At 38.2% G+C, this 17,672-nt stretch overlaps 1 protein-coding gene across 1 annotated transcript in view; it reads right to left on the reverse strand.

Annotated features, from left to right (window-relative positions):
- Positions 1-11,755, reverse strand: part of sntg1 (syntrophin, gamma 1) — a 30,247-nt gene extending 18,492 nt beyond the window's left edge. The window contains exons 1-9 of the mRNA XM_042498234.1: positions 11,703-11,755; positions 6,981-7,115; positions 4,178-4,234; positions 3,954-4,011; positions 3,824-3,867; positions 3,386-3,427; positions 2,987-3,089; positions 505-587; positions 57-187 (exon numbers count right to left, since the gene is read on the reverse strand). Of these exons, the coding sequence (XP_042354168.1) occupies positions 57-187; positions 505-587; positions 2,987-3,089; positions 3,386-3,427; positions 3,824-3,867; positions 3,954-4,011; positions 4,178-4,234; positions 6,981-7,115; positions 11,703-11,729 (680 nt within the window). The 5' untranslated portion in view covers positions 11,730-11,755. The remainder of the gene's footprint in view (positions 1-56; positions 188-504; positions 588-2,986; positions 3,090-3,385; positions 3,428-3,823; positions 3,868-3,953; positions 4,012-4,177; positions 4,235-6,980; positions 7,116-11,702) is intronic.
- Between the last annotated feature and the right edge of the window lie 5,917 nt (positions 11,756-17,672).

Raw genomic sequence — 17,672 nt, forward strand, 5'->3', positions numbered from 1 at the left:
CTCTGCAAGTGAGAACAGACACCACTGACCCTTCAAGATGAAGTCCCGCAGCTCACCTGCAGACGTCTGAGCCCGGGTTGTACTGCGACAGCCGTGAGTGAAGCAGTGGAATAAGGCGGAGGTCCACCCATCTCTTCTCCCAGCGAAGCCCCGGGGACGTGGGCCAGGACGAGCAGGACAGCGTGTCCTGCAGAAGTGTGAAACGCAATTTAGAGGAGCTTGTCGTTTCCCACCTCGCTCATTTCAAACAATTGACATGTCAGGAGCTCAAGTCCTGCTGCTGTTGTTGCTGCAGGTGCACAGGAAGGCCGAGCGAGAGCGAGCTGCAGAGGAAAGCTGATTCACCCTTCTCAAAAGATAAAGATAGAGCATCCCGGTTGTCAGCGAGCAGTGACAGTTGCATGGAAACAACTTTCTGGCACGGGGAATGCTGCTGCATGGTTACAGAGGGACAGTTATAGAATCAGTCAGTCAGAGAGAAAGAGGCTGATGAAAAAAAAGTACCGTGTTGTTGGGATGGTAGTTCAAGTGAAGGCCGCTATCACACAGAGGAGAGGACGTCCCACTGCTCTGGTCGCTAGGGATACCTAAATGTACGGCAGGGTCACAAACAAAAAAGCCAAGGAATTAGGTCTGCATGATTTTGGCCAGAATGATAATCACAATCATTTTGATCAAAATTGAGATCATGATTATTTATCCCGATTATTATTATTATTCATTCATTGCAGATGTGAATTAGTTTGAAGCTATAATCTGCTACGGTGCATTAAATGGTAACATTTATGATTTAATTAGGGCTGTCAAACATTTAATTTTTAAAATCATGATTAATCGCAGAATTTCTATAGTTAATCAACATTAATCACATTTTTTTAATGGCATGTTTTTAATCGCTTATTTTTAAGTCAATTTTTTGCATTAAAAACAGTTTTGAGGTCCACATTGACAGAGTGAAACAATTCTTTCCAGATTGTCTTGATTAGGAATCAAAGGATTCCAAAAAAAATGTCTAATGAGGAGACTCACGGGTACCCATAGAGACCATTGTCATTCAGATGTCTTGAGTTCAGAGGTCAAGGGACCCCTGTGAAAATGGTCATGTTGCTTTAGCCTTGCAAAAATTTATCCTAACTTGGGAACATTATTCCGCCCCCTTCCTGAGAAGCTAGCGTGACATGGTTGGTACCACGGGATTCATTATGTAGTTTCATATGATGCGATTTAAACAGTAACACTGACAGCCCAAGTTTTAAACTGTACACGGTCCCTTTAAAATTAATGAAAACATAAATACTTCGAGGGACAAATGTCCAAATCTTTGCATCAAAATAAGGCAGGTCTTATTCATAGTGCATCTCTAAGAAAGATAATATAAATTAAATTGTAACAAAACTTGATACCAAAATAAAAATCAGCAAAGCATTGCTTTCATTTTCCCCTTGTGCCATCTTCCTTTGCATCAAAATAAGACCAAAACAGAAGGTTCTTTGTCCCCTGAATTAGTGCATCTTCTCTGGATACATATTGCCCGCTGTATTTATACAGCCAACATATTTATTCACAGCTGTCACCGTACCGTGATGCACTGCAGTGCAGCTGTGAATGTCTGAGTTGACGCTTGATGAGGACGAGAATTAACAGTAATGGCAAAGTTAGGGTTATATATATATATATATATATATATATATATATATAGCATGGTATGAAAACTGATGGCTATCATACAGTGTACCTTTGCTTATCAACTGTATCGGAAAAAAAAAATACATCTGAATGGAGAATCTCACCTTTACTTTAGTTAATTTTAATTAAATAATTTAATTTTTTTTTAAAAAGAGGATTCAATTTCCAATTATAGTAATACAATGTTGTAAAATGTTTGTTCAGCTATGTTTTCATATATTTCAGGGTCTTTGTATCTGATAATAATAATAATAATTACTACTAACTCTGTAATTCAGTGATACAATATTTTACCTAGATGGTTATTGCACCATGAAAGTTTGAAATGTTATAAATCCCAGCCTTCATGCATTCATGGTACAACAGATTGTGTTTTTTAAGGTGGTTTAGCAAGTTAGTTGCATTGCTTTGCTTTGCAGACACAAGTCCCATTTAGTTTGTGCATACGGTTTGTTCTCTCCTATGTCAAAACAATGGATGGTTTTTATTTAGCCCGTCTGCAATCGCACCATTCAGGAACATTTTTCAGAGGCAGCTGCTGCAGAAGCACGCAGCGGCATGACAGCTCTTCAAAAGTGGAGGCTGTTAGTTCAGGGAGCACTTGATTTGATACACAGCAGGGTTTTCTATGAGTGGAGAACGCATTTTAAATGTCAATATCACAGCCGATCATGTCAACTGAAAGGTGGGAAGCCAAAATCATAATCACGATTAATATTCAATTAATTTTGCAGCCCTACAATAAAGCCTTCAAAGTCAGAGCAACACCTCCATTTATTTCAAGGTTTCCAACTGCAGTGAATCACGGCTATCAACAGAAATGTGTTACTTTGTTCCCCAACAGTGTGGGCTGCCACTCTGTGCCAATTTGTATTCAGTTGACTGGTTGGATGGCCAGTCAACCTGGCCTATATACGCGAATGAAAGGATTTTTATGAAAGCTTTCATGTCTGATGACGGGGCTGAAGCTTTCCCATGGAAGAGCAATCAATTGCACCACAATGAGCAATGTCAATTCTTTCAGTTTAGCACATTTTGGGGAACTTGAGAAGTGTCCGTTCCTCTCCCCCCTCTTTAGCAAAGCTGCATCTTTATTCAGTGCTCATCAGGACGAGAACAAGAAAGTGAAGCAATTGAATTTATATTTCTTATTCTCAAAGTGGCTCTTCAGGCTCCGGTTTATTGTCACCAGGACAACCAATCCTAGACTGAAATAAAACCAGCTATAAATACTCTTGGTTAATTATTTTTGTACTGGTGATTATATACTTTAATCAAAGTGTGTGTAGAGGATTCTTACATGTGCAGTCCTCACACAGCGGCAGTTTCAGAAAGGCTGGAGTCTTCTTCAGGAAAGAGACAGTAAGAGTCACTTCTTCTCCAGCGTTTCTTAAAACCTGGACCTGGAAGGAAGAAACGTTGGGGTATTTTTATTGCTGCAAACTGTGTGGTTTTTTTGCAGATTGCTTGCTGTGATGAAACATGGTGCACTAACGTCACCCGAAGAGTGGAAAGCCAAGATAAGAGATTTACACAGACTAGACACACATATCTCCTGCAGTTACATTTTAAAAAAGCATGAAACAGAAACAATTGGCTTTACATGTCAAAAAGATACAAATCCTAAAGTGAGACAAGATAAGCTGTTGAAAGAGCCGTTGCAGTGTAAGAAAATATGAGATATGAGATGACAGCTTACCACTTCCTCGTGGCGATAACTTCGAACGTTTATTCCATTTATCTGGAAACAACAGTTACAGGGTTACCCTAAATAATACTGCTGGCATCACATCACTGTAGCTCTATCTTCAAAATGATTAATGAGGCAAGCACAATAACTGTTATGGCATCTGCGCTGAAAACTGTAAACAAGAGAGTCACATCCACAGTTGCCATGAATACAGAGCGCCTTTGGCTGGCTTGTAAATGTTTCCTCTGCCTCAGATGAGCTGAGAGAAATGAGCTGCTGGAGATTTTTTTATTTTTGCTGGAGCACATGTAACAAATGAAAGACTGGAGAATGTGACATTTACCTTTACCGATGCAGTTTTGTGGACATGCAGCACATGAATTATTAAAGTATGTGTTATCTTGCAGAGTAGGATGAGATATGTAAACAGAAGTTTTGGCATTTTACCTGAAGGATGCCATCCCCGATGAAAAGTAGCCCAGAGAGTTCAGCTGGAAACCAAAAAAAGTCACTTTAGTAAAACCAAACTAGAGGAGTGAAATGGACGTTGAGAGTTGTAAAACCAAAAACAACAAACCTTTTTGTTCTTTTGATATTTTTGAGATCACAACAGGGATTTTATGCTCTGCTCCACCCTAAGGACACAAATTAAATTATGCTGAGTTACAAAAGGTATCACAAACGCAGAATGAGTCAAAGACACTCGAAAGCAACTCAATTTATAAATGATCAATAACACTTGTTCAGACTTAATTTAAAGCAGTTGGGAGGAGAAGCGTAATCAGCTGGGATCTAAATTACCTTGATGCTCAGGCCAAACCCTCCAATTGTCTGTCTCCTGATCGTTACAGTCCTCTCCTGGAAGACATTCAGTTCGAAACAGAGAAACAAGTTCAGACTGATGCTGAACCTGTGGGAGCGCTCACAACAGAACAAGAGAGACTGATTGCCTTTCGAAGAACTCAAATTTAAACATGCACTAAAGGGTTTTCAATATGGCCCTAAAATAATATCACGATATTTCAGAGTATTTTTGCCATAACGACATGATCATATGACAAAATACTGAATACTGATACTGATACTGAAAAAAAACCCATACAACTGCAACAAAGTAAGTGTTTTATATGTCAACATAAATGTAACAGCTTGCTGTTGGTTATTCAGAAAAAAAATAAACAAAAAATATTTTTCATTTCTTTAATTTGTAAACAACAGTAACCAGCAGGAAGTTTGCTTTCAGCCACACTTGATGTTGCCATGCGTAACAGTATGATGTCATTTGTGGGGTTTTGAGGGGTGATCTGTAACTATTCTTATAGATGCACATTATTAGATTTTTTGCTGATAATTATTTGGCAATAACGATATATATCCACTTTTATCCCCACCTAATTTTAGTGATCAGTAAGTCTCTTCGGTGGTGAAATTAACATCATGTTATGCTCTTATCGTGATGGCCCACCAGCAGATGGAGACATAAAAAATGATGCTTTTCAGTGTTTGAAATATTCATTCATTGTGCAAAATGAGAAAAATACTTCAACTTTGGGTTGATGTTTTGTAAATGTTCACTTCGTCAAAATCAAAACAAAACAAACAAAAATCATTTTCTGATATTGGAAGAAGTCAACACGTTGACCAATATTTGATTTTAAAGTCAATAATTGCCAATACCGATGAAGTGCCGATATTATTGTGCATCCCAACTATTTCTAGATGAATAATCACTCTCACTGGTTGCCTGGCAACCTTGCAGTGATGACAAGACTCCAGGCAGTAACTGCGCCTGGCTGTTCAGTACTTCATAATTTCCCTATAAAAACCCAAATAGAAATGGTTACATTTCAGTTTGTGTACTGTTGATGAAATAAACAAGATATAAGATGGTAGCGAGTGTACTTTGAAGGGGGCTCGTATATTTTTAACTTTGGACAGAGCTGGGTTATCTAGCGCCTGCTTCCAGTCTTTATTCTAAGCTATGCTAATTACCTCTGCGCTCCAGCTTCCAGTACGTAACATCAGAAAGAAATTGTTAGATTCCCACACACCATCAGCACAAAGTTCATAAAAATGCAATGTTTGGTTATACATATTCCACGGACTGCCTGCTCTGTGCTGGAGTATAAACTGAAAGACCTTGGTTTATGGAGTGAGGGGAACATTTCAACCTTCATTTAAACTGATTTGAGTGTTTTGGGTGGTTGTTCTGTGCAGCTTTAATATTGATTGTGTGAGCTAATCATTAATTCAATGGTTGAGATGAATAATGATTAAAAAAGGTACTTAGATTGATACTTAACCTTTCTCAATACATTATTGGATCAAAAACACTCTAAAATCTTTAAAGTAGTGGGGGAAAGGGGTTATTAAGAGTAACTATCATAAGTGTAATCTTGCAAGGCCATATTTGATGTTAATTTTCTTTTGCTTTATTCTATTTGCTAAAATATATGATACCTTTTTCTACACAAACACAGTCTCCCAAGTTTTCATTAAATGTTGGCTTTAGCGCAATTGTTCGTCCTTATGTTGTGTCGAGAATTTTCTTGTTTATCTAGTCCTTACGTCTAGTCCTAGTCCTCTAGTCCTCCACTATAAAGATGTTGTTGTTTCATATTGATGATTGAGAAACCCAGGAATTAGTCCTAAAACCCAGAAATCTATTAGCATCTCAGCATCTCTGGTTTCCTTGTCTCAAAGTCAAGGATTTTTTTTTTTTTTTTGGTTTTGGTTAAAAGCCTTAAATAAGGCCTGTGGTGAACACAAGGTTAAGAGACCTTCACGATTTGTTCTACGCGGTGGGGACATGACCGTAGTATAGTTCGTGTTAGCCTCGCAAAAGGTTTTTTACTTTTGTAGATGACATTTGGATTTCAAAAATCCTGAAAGTGGTGTTCATTTGTAAAGATTATCTTGCTGAACAAACAAATGTAGGTATCATAGACATTTGTTAACCACAGAGCTAATTTTCTGCAAAATTCCTAAATAAATAAACCAGGGCGACTTTAGCTTCCAAAAACGTCATCCCTGGGGCACTCTATATGATGCCCAACACAGTATTTTTAATACATTTACTGTAGACAGCCCGCAGAAATCCAACACTTTCTTTTAAATTTAAAAGCGTAAATTGGTAACAGTAGCTAAAAAAGTCTACATCAGGTCTCCCTGACATGTTATGGTTTTATTTCTGTAGCATGACTTCACACTTTCCGTTAATAAGAAGTTATGTTTCAGAGGACACTCCATTTATCTTAAAAGATTTATCCAGCTCCTTGTTACTGCATTCATTTTTTAAAATGAGAAAAGTGAATTTATTAATGTGAAGACAAAGACGTCAGACGTGGTGACAAGTGTGGCTTAAAGATTACACTCTGCTCACCATGATCCAGTGGGTGACTCATTATTTAATAGCTACATTTGATTTATGAAGAATAGATTAACTGCAGTAGATTTGCCATTAACGCAGACATTCAGTGTTCTCAGTATCTTTGTGCTGTAACCTTCATGTATTGTGCAGTGCATGTAACTGATTTCAATGCACAAGCATGTGAAGTGCGGTACAGCGCCATTTAGCAATTATGAGACGGACTGGGTTACTTACACTCGAATAAAAAGGCTCTCCTGACACACAGATGACATCTTGTTCTTGAATGGTCAGAATATCTTTGGCCAAGTGTAGTCGAATATTAAACGGCTCCTCATTACCTTCTTGCATCAAATAAATCCCAGTCTTTGTCTGTGAAACAGAAAGATAAAATCATTCATCATCCCTCCACGACTAAATTAACTGGCCATGAAATGAAACATAGCTGAGAATACTCACTGCAGGATGAACATGGAAATTAGGATTCAGAGTTTTGGTGATGTCTGTTATTTCTCTCTTTTTTTTTTAACTACTCGCCTTAATGCTTATGTTGGAACAAATGAACCTATTCAGCACTCTGAGTAATAAACACACATTTAGATTAAAAAAACATAGAACAACTGCTGATTTATGGTTTCAAATAACGAGCAGACCCTCTGAGAAGCAGCTTTTTTGTATACATTCACGCTGAGAGAAAAAAATTATATCATCCCATTTGTTCTACATGTAAGGCTGATGAGGATGATGGCAAATTAAGAACCTGTGAAATTAAGTGGCTGGAACCGAGCTCACCCTCCACATTTGAATTTCCCTGCTTCATACAAGCAAGTGTGAGGACGGTTTCCAATGATCCATTTAAAACATGCTAATCCGCATAAATTTGCATTCTGCATATCCTTCCTCCTCCCTGGCTAATTACGATGCCTGGTCTGTCCTTGACTTAAAAAGGTCTAAATAAAAGAAGCACCTCCACCTGACAAGACTGCTAATAGAAAAAAAAGACCCCAGTGTCAGCATCCTTGTCACCCGGGATACACTGCTCATCAGTTAACAAGACAGTTGCTTGCACGGTTGCTATTCTTAGATAGAGTATCTAAACGGCAGGTCAAACTTGAATCAAAGTCAGTTTATGGAGCATATTATCTTTCACCCTGTAATGAGGATTGTGACGAAATGAGCCTCCGCCTGCAGCTGCAGCGTGAGAAATGAAATGAGGGGCGCATTAATTCACATTATTTGAAGTAATGTGTGTGTGAGAGTCATTAGCCGAGCAAAATGAGGGCAGTAGTGCTGTAACTGTATAGAGCTGGGTCAGACAGTTTCTCACGTGGTCGAGCACTGTTTGACCTGTTGTATTGCTTGCATTGCACATACTTAGCCTTATCTCTGATCCTATTGTATGTTTATCTATTACTCTCCCCTCCAACCCTCCAACTCACCCACCCCATTATTATCTACGTCCTTGTCTCAGATCTGATAGCGTGCGCATCACTATTTCCACTGCAAGATATGCAACAAGGACATCTCTTTCTAACCCAGAGATGGAGGAGCTCCCAAACGTCTGAATCTTATGTTGTCAGTGTAAAAAGGCAGCATGTAGCAGCATGCAAGTTAGCATGAAACTGGCATGCCACCCATCTCTGACATGCCAAACAGTGTCGCAGAAACACTGATTTGTAACGTGAAACTGCTTTATTCAGTGTTTTTACCTGTTTTAATTACCAGTTTCGTTTGTTTTGGAGAGGAAGACACCTCTGTTGATAATTTGTATCCCAGTGAAAACCTCCTGAACAATGAACACTGAAAAGCTCTGAGAAGTTTTAGCTGGTTGCAATCAGTAATCATCACCACTAGATGCCACTACATCTTACACACTGAACCTTTAAGTTTCAAACTTAAGTTTGTCCCTTATTCAAAATATTTCCCTAAACTGAGGGGTTCATTTAGGAGCACTGCATAAAGCCTCTTAGGTCTTCGCTTTTGTGTTTTGTGTTTGTATTTAGGTTTTAACGGTAGTTATTGTCATTATATAACCAAGTTCATAGATAATCTTCATTTGCATCATCAAGATTTAAAATGACTTAGCAGCAGTAAAATTAGCTAGTTTCTCCAAAATGGATGACAAAGAAAAGAGAAAAAATGAAGAAAGCCAAATTGGACTGAAGATGAGAAAGTTCTCCTCGAAGAATATGGAAAACACTATAGCACAATCCAGCGAAATTTAACCCAGTCATTGCAAATAATAATCACCAATCATAAGATGTTGCAAAAAGTAACTGACAAAATCAGTGCCACAAATCTTGCTATAAAAGAAACTGTAGATGAAGTGAAAAAGAAATGTAAAAATATTACTGTGACACCAAGAAAGGAGTCGACAAAAACTGGCAGCTCAATAAAACAACATAGCTGCCATAAATATATGAAACATGTTGTGTTAATGTTTGGCTAGGTAGCTACAAAATTGCTAGTGCAAAGATTAACAAGTTGTGTTTAGCTCATGGTGTCAGACGTTGTTTTTTTTCCCCAGTATCAAGAAATGTGTCTTGATATCTTCTCCTCCTCTTTAATCACCATCAATTCAGCCATTGTCCAATGCTCCACAGATGATTTTACTTTAAAGAGAAGAGTACCCTCAAATTTTCAGAGGAAAGTGGTTACTACGGACCTCCTAAAAAAACACATCAGGGAATACAGTGCTTAAATAGCTATGGGCAAATACTTAGGAACATTCAAAGGAAATTCTTACGATTTCTGCAACTCATTCATCTATTTGTGAGGTATCCTCAGATAAACATTTAAGGGTATCCTAAGTAGTTCTATGCAACTGGGTACTAGTATTAGAAGTTGGTGTTTTTCTACATAAGTAGCGTTATAAATGCACGTTTGGCTGACTACAAAGCAGTTGTATAACAAACAGTATTAAATCCTAGTAACTGTGCTGATGCTGAGGACACCGGGTGAGCTTTTCGAAGCAGTCATGTAATTAAAAAAAAAAAAGGAGGTTAAAATCAAGCTTCCAAAAGACAAGAAAGAAAACGCCAGGAGCAAGAGAGAAAACAATCAAAGGGAAAGCGACTTGTTGGCAGTGTTAGCTGTCTGATAAATGAAGCAGCTCTGCCCTCAGTTTGAAAAACAGCCACTAAGAGCGGATCAACTGCAGGTCCATCACCACCATCTCCTCATGTTACTGAGGATGTGAGTTCATAACGCGGCAACTAAAAGACACTTCAAGCAGTCTCTTACTGCAGTTTACAGTGTAGAGAGGAGCAACACATTCTCACGCCTGACTCCTCAAATACAGATGTGGCCCCACACTGTGACGCCGTCTGCACCACTCCAGCTTCAATTCTGAACATTCAGGGACGGCATGTCAATTTATGCTTTTTAAATGCAGCACCATAAAATGAGAGAGCGACGATACTCCTTGATCTTGCTCTAATCCATGCAGTTACAGTTTCTGCTCATTTAATGAATTCAGTCTCTTTACAAAATAAAGGTACTCGCTTAGGCTTGAGCAACAAAAGCATGTAGTTAGTGTGAAGAGCTTCATATAGTCTCCCCTTAAATTTATTAGGCTAATTCTTTTTCTTATCGACAGACTCGTAAAGTGTTTCAGGAAGACTGCAGGAAGCCAGCAGTCAAAACATGTCAAGGTTAAAAACACCTTACTAGTCTGCCGGTAAGAATTAGCCTAATAAGCATGTGGTTAGATTTAATAAAACATCATGGTTTGGCTTAAAATAAGTACGTCTGTTACTGATGTAATATAACATCACCTGACACATTACTAGCATAATATACTACACATACTAGCACACCATAGTTAAATAATAAATTAATAATAAATTATTTCTAACTTAACTGACTATTGGTTTCACATAGGACATTAACAGCAGTCTCCTGGTGAAAGTCTGGAGTTTACAAATGATCCACATCCCCACTCACCCCATACCCATACCACATTTGCTCACAGCGTCAAAAACAGCTTCAGCCTCTATAAGCTTCACACAATGGTGGGTTTTTTATGTAAAAGCTGAGAGAGGGAAGTTATATGCACATCACATAGGTGCAAGGCAATCAAAAAACAGCGTACATGAGGAAAAAAGTAACACCTGCAAACTTACTCCATGCCACACAGGTCTAATGAAGAACATGTCGAAATTTAACCTGAAAAAAGATTTGACCCAAATTTTACAAAGATCCAAGTAGGATTGAAACACTGTCTTCATTAAACTTGTGTTGCATGGAGTGAGTGTACAGGTGTTACTTTTTTACCTCATTTACGTAAAAGCAAGAGCACAAAATAGTTTCCTGTTGTATTTTACATATTCAGCAGGAAACGGCTGATTCACATGAACAATATTCTTACAATTCTTTTACAAGGACAGAATATCACCTATGATTAAATTATAATATGTCTCGCTTTAGCATTGCCTGATCTCACACAGAGCTGTTCAGAAAGTCGCCGATGCTGCAGCTTAAGTAGTAGTAGATGCGAGCACTTTTCAAATGTATGAATTGTCACACCCTCTCGTCACTCCGCCACCTTGGACCGAATCGCAGGTATCCCAGCATGTTATGTACAGCAAGTCGTTCGCTTCTAATAAAAGGTAGCAAATTTCTGGTCTAGTATAGTGGGGCGGTATCAAAAGGGTGCCTCAATGCATCTGCTTCTGATGCTGAGGGCTTTGAAACTTAACATGCAACACTTGCATCAATAACTCTGTTTTAGTTTAAGTGTTTACTCGTTTCAGTCATTAGTGCAGGTGTAACAGTGGATGTATTAGAAGGGGAGGGGACGCCTCTAAGGGTGGCTATGTACAGGGCCCCAGATTTAAGTCCTTTTTCTGGCTGCATGCTTTCACTGATGATGTTTCAGGCACTTGTAAATACCAAGGCTGCTTCTATAATCATTGGCAATTTACTGTCAAAATGTTACATTGATTGAATCCTACCAACCTCTTCATTTGAAGTCTTGAAATCCATGTGCTACTACGCAGTGAGGGATACTGCAATGGAGAAAAACAAGATTGAGTTAGACAGTGGAGGAAAACGCTTAATGACCAACTCACTGCGGCAAAACCGTACAGCCAATTCAAACCAGCATTGTTAGCAGAGTACCTGTTTTCATTATGCCTTTCTGGTATAGAACTTAGGTAATGGAGAGAAATAGATTTTTCATTGAAATGTGCCTCTTATAACGCAACTTAACAGTGAAAGAAGAAAAATACCCATGGAGCAATCTCGTGAGAAACCCGGAGACCATTAAACGTTTATGAATAATTCATTATCAAAGGTGAGAACCCAGGTATCCTAATAAATGTTTCAATATCCAATCCCGCGGTGCCAGAAATGAACTGTGTTGCCATATCTGATGACTTGTCAGAGAGGGAGTAAAACTGGGCCACAGCAGAAGGAAACACCACAGTAAAAGTACCAACCTGAGTGGTATTGTGGTTTTAAAAAAAAAAAAGACTGACAGCACTTACTTTTTTAAATTACCTGACTTGCTCTTTACAGACAGATACACAAGTGTCTTGAGAAAATGTTATGTGAGCAGCTCATTTACATAAACCAGCTCCACTCAGTTTTAATCAGACACGACTGCCACTTGACTCCACAAAGCACGTACGGAAAAAAAATGGCTCACACTTGAACCTGTGCTGCAGAGGGACTCTGAGACTTGCCTCAGTAGAAAGGCCCCCAGCTCTTTGTACGGTGAGATCTAGCCATCGAGCAGCGAGTTGATCCCTGATCTGAGCCGTAGCAGAGGGCCTCCCTGAATCATGGCTGTCAGACTTGGGTAGTTGGAGAGCACTGCTGTCACCTCTCCTGGTCGACTGTGGGTGTTGAAGAGCAGAATGAGGCTATCGTGTAGTGGCTTCACTCCTGGCGGTCCCCGATCGGTGGATGTGCTGCAGTAAAAAGAGGAGAATGCGGTTAAAGAATCATTCTAAACTAACGTGCTTTTTAACACAAATTAAAAGATGAAAAGTTAAACAAACAGCTCACCCCAAAAATGAAAAATACATATTTTTTCTTCTTACATGCAGTGCTATTTATTAGTCTAAATTACTTTGGTTTGAGTTGCGGAGTGTTGGAGATATCAGCCGTAGAGATGTCTGCGCAAAAAAAAAAGAAAGAAAGAGAGAAACACTCAACAGCAATTTCTCTTTCCAGAAATCATGACCCGCTTACCCGAGATAATCCACAGGCCTTTTGTGAGCAGTTTCATATAGGAACTTTTTCCTTTCTACCAACACCCGCCGAAAAGAGACCACGGTCAGTTCTAAGCACAGACACGAGGGAGCAATGCTCCACCTACACAACACAAAACCATCTTTAGCCTCAAGTAATTCTCATCTTTGAGCAGTTAGTTTTACAGCAGATGATGGAGAGGTGAATGAAAATGAACTATAGTCTGAAAATTATGTGTCAGCAAAAGAAAACTTAAACACCTAAACCTAAACCATTTCATGCTAATCATATTTACATAGTCAAGAACACAATTCCAATAATAGAAGAAAACCATTCACAAGAATATCACCTTACCCTCCTTTACATCCCCAGCCCTCATCTATGTACATGGCAAAAATTCTCTTTCTGAACATATTTTTAAACCGTTTGATATTCTTACTTTGTTTGATTTCTTCCTCCAGTCTATTCCACAAAAGCACACCACAAATAGATATGCACATACGTTTATATGGAAAATAAAACATGCATCTTTGCATCTTTTCATCATACAGGAATGTCTTCTTTTCTATTTCTGGACATTTTTAGCTTTATTGTTCAGTTCAAAACATTTGTTATAAAAGTAATCAAATGTAGTAAGTTAAATTCATTTGATAAAGTAATTAAATTAGTTACATTACTAATTATATTTTTAACAGGGTCAATAATTAATTAGTTATCAATAACCTATTATTTTTCAAAAGAAACCTTCCCAACACTGGTGTACATTGATGGACATCTGTAACGTCTCTTACTGCCCAGTCATTCAAAGCAGTATAGAAGCGGGTCTGAAAGAGACATTGCTGTTGAGTTTTTCAAATGTTTTTTCTTTTTTGGCGCTTTGAGCACGACAGGCCGCGTGCCATCTAGTTCCATTATACTGGAAAAAATGCAGACATCTCTCTGACCGATAAACTCCAACACTCTGCAACTCACACCAAAACAATCTAGATTGGTAAGTAGCACTACAGGTAAGAGAAAAAAATGTGTATTTATATTGGGGTGAATTGTCCCTTTACAAAGCTCAGCTAAATATTGCTGACTGAATGCTTCTGACTATGACTGAAAATATATAATCTACAGCTGCTTGCAACACGGATGAGCGTGATGTCAATATAACTATTGCATGTAAGTGAGAGTTTCAATCAGAAGCAATTCATAACTTTATTGCCCAAATAAGCACCTGGTAAAAAAAAAAAAAAGAGAGAGATTCAAAAGCAAACTCAGATCTGCGAATCCCATTCCTTAGCCTACGCTGAAGGATCCTCTCAAACACCTCACTTGTAAAAAGAACCTGTGGATTCGTGTGCACGAATGCCAAAACGCAATTAACTCATATTCTTTCATTTTTGTATGCCAAGCACAAATACCCTGTTTAAGTGTTTATTAAGTTTCAAAAGCACACCCTTGAGAAATCCTCCTTGTTAGCATGCATTGTTGGCTTGATGCCACCTTTTGTTGTTAACCACTATTATCGTCGATCCAAATGGTTTAAAAAAACTACAATGGATGCATCTTGAGATGCATTTCATGCATAAATCATTGAAGCCTGATTATAAAGTAACATCAGCCTTAATTTAACTTAATGTATTTGTTAAAGCACTGAGAAGATAGAGTGATTCATTCATATTATGTTACTATCAGTGCAACAACTCAAGAAATCTTCCCAGTAATTGATATCAGTTTAGCTTATTAACTTTCCGTTTTATGAAAAAGAGTACATTTCCTGGGGCAATTTGACTCTTTAATGGTAAATATTTGGCCCTTTTTCCTTTGTAAAAATGTTTTATTTTGTATATTTGTTTAGGTTGTATCCCTAAGTTATATTATAGGTTTTATTTTTTAATTAATGCCTAAGGCTTTCTGGAATGTTGTCCTGTGACTATAGCGCACTAGAAGGTCCAAACAACATTTTTAAATAAAGTCTGTAAATTCATTTATGGGGATCAGATACATTGAAAAAGACACTGTACAATAATATTAATATTAAAAATACTACTACTACTACTACTACTAATAATAATAATAATAAAATAATAATAATGACGAAATAGAGAAAGGGACATAACTTACTAGATAAACAGACAAAAGTCTATGTGCAAATATACAATACATGCAATAAATACAAAAAACAACAACAAAAAAAAACCTGAACTGCTGCCAGGGACACAAATCTCCTCCTTCTCTCTCTTAAAGTGTAAAACTAGGCAGTGCTGATCAAGTACAAACCAATATTCTGTCACAGTACTACCTGTTTCTCGACCAAAATGTCTTCAGAAACATATTTTAGTAGTTGTGTTTGGCTGTAGGCCCAATAATATTACGTCAAGAGGCGGGTGCTATACTGCTTCAACAAAGTCTGAAAATATTGAGATCAAACGGTAAAAGAAAGCACTGTTGATCAAATATAAACCAAGATCCTGCTACTGTGTTGCCTATTCTCGCCTAATATGTTTTCAGAGACATATTTTAGCTTACGTTTAACTGGAATTTGAGGTCTTTCGTTTCTAGCGAGCCGCCATATTGACACCTGTGGAAAATCGCTGGACCAAGCTCACCGGCAAGAGTGTTGAGGCACAAAGCATTCTGGTAGTTGTAGTATATACACATTTTCCTCTGTCTCCTCTGGTTATGTCGCACCAATTTCTACAGCATGGACAGTCTGGATTTATGAAAAGACCATCTTTCTGGCAGAGAAATACTTTTTCAGTCAATTTGTGGGGAAAATGACAAAAATCTGCCCAGCCTCTGAAGATTTTCTGCTTTTCACTGTGTTATCTGATTTAATATCAATATCTAATCTGAAAATGTCTCTTTGAGCTCTGGATAAATGTGATTGTCTTTTTCTTTTCAAAAGTTATGTGACATTTTATGAATCACACAACTGAGTCATCAGTCAACTAATTTGCAGATAATAAGTCATAATTTAAAAAAAAAATCATTAGTCTGGGCTCCAATTTAAAGGAGTAGTGTGAAAGGATTTAGTGGCAGATAGCAGGAAGGTTGCAGACTGCAACCAACTGAATACTCCTAAACTCACAACTCCTTTTTCAAGCATGCAGAGAACCTACGGTGGCCTTCAGGTAACATACAAATGTGACAGGCCCCTCTAAAGCCAGTGGTTTGTGTGTTTTGAACTGTTTTGTTTTGAATGTAGAAAGATGACAGCGCAACATGACAGAGGACCTTCCTATGTAGATATGAGGAGCTCAACGATCAAAAACACAGTAATTCGTATTTTCAGGTGATTATACACTAATGAAAGCATACTAATGATATTTTATTTAATTTCTGCCAATAGAGCCCCCTTAATCACACACACCGAGCCTTTTAACTCTTTAAAACCTGAGCTAATAAGTTTGATTTCTCAAAAAACACAGGGAAATGGCAATTAGCAATTTTACAACACACAGCCCAAAAATAGCAAGAAATTATCAAAAAGTTCCAAGATGTTTTACCTGAAAATAAGCAAAAAAAGAGACAACAAAAAAAGTGTGGAAAATTAAATAAGATATGAATAATTGTTTTTCTATGACATTGTTTTTCTGGACATTTTCCCCTAGCTTTTGATCATGTTGTAATAACTCTCCCCCTTTTTCTTAAAACTAGACCTTTAACTGCTTTCTTGCAATTTGTGGGACATTTCTTGCCAAGTTGGTCATTGCCTTTTTGCCCCGTGTTTACGAAAGTAATCAAACTACTTTGTTCAGTTTTGAAAGGGTTAATTAATTGTAAATGTACATGCATCCGACATTTCAATTAAGTTGTATGATACTCATACGTACTAGAAAATCGATGATGCACGTGAGAAAACTATTATTGACATTCATTTCAAAATATGTGGAATCCTTTGTGTTTGTAATCTATGATATTGTTTTTCTATGTATGTGAACGTAAACGTGTCCCACAGATTCATTAATAAAGTTTTATTGACTTTATAAATTCAATTTGGATCACGGTTTTCAGCCTCTCCCGCCTGCCGCTGCACTCTCTCGTGTCAGAGATGAGTCGGCTCTGTAATGGATGTCAGAGAAATCCTGACATCATTTGTGGACCTGCTTTAAAAATGAATGTCTTCACGTGGTCAGCTGAAAAACGTGTCTGCCGCTCTGATTTGAGCACTTTGTCTTAGCAGGTGCCCTCCTGCACATCCTGTTAGACGCCTGCACTTCTCCTTTTATTTCTCTGAGAATCCACAGATTAAATAGGCCGAACCTTTTGTGCCTTTTACATCGAGTCAGCGTAACTCCTTTTACAACCACGCCATCAGATAGTTTCAGTCCTACCAATTTGCCAAGCGATGTTTTTCAAATAATGCTCTCGTCTTTGACACAATGGCAGGAAGCAGAGGGAGAGGAGCAGAGTTAGATTGGCTGGATGATGTGGAGACTGTAACTTGACATCTCCATCTCTTAGACCTGAGGACAGCTGTGGCCCGCACAGGATGATGAATGGCCGCTTGTGAACGCAGGTGGAGCAGCTGCCTGCAGAGTGCTTCAGCAAATGTAGTTTTACCGCTCGAAAAATTGAGATGGGTTTCACTTACTGTACCGCTCACTTGTTCTGCGACCTGGAACATATGGTGCCTGGGAGTGCAGCTTTTTAATTTGGCGAGCCATGATAGCAGATATTATGTTACTCAAATATTATGGCAATCCCCAAAGATCCCCGCTCAACATCAACAGCTGACGAAGT

This window comes from Plectropomus leopardus, chromosome 12 (genome assembly GCF_008729295.1).
Source record: "Plectropomus leopardus isolate mb chromosome 12, YSFRI_Pleo_2.0, whole genome shotgun sequence".
NCBI lineage: Eukaryota > Metazoa > Chordata > Actinopteri > Perciformes > Serranidae > Plectropomus > Plectropomus leopardus.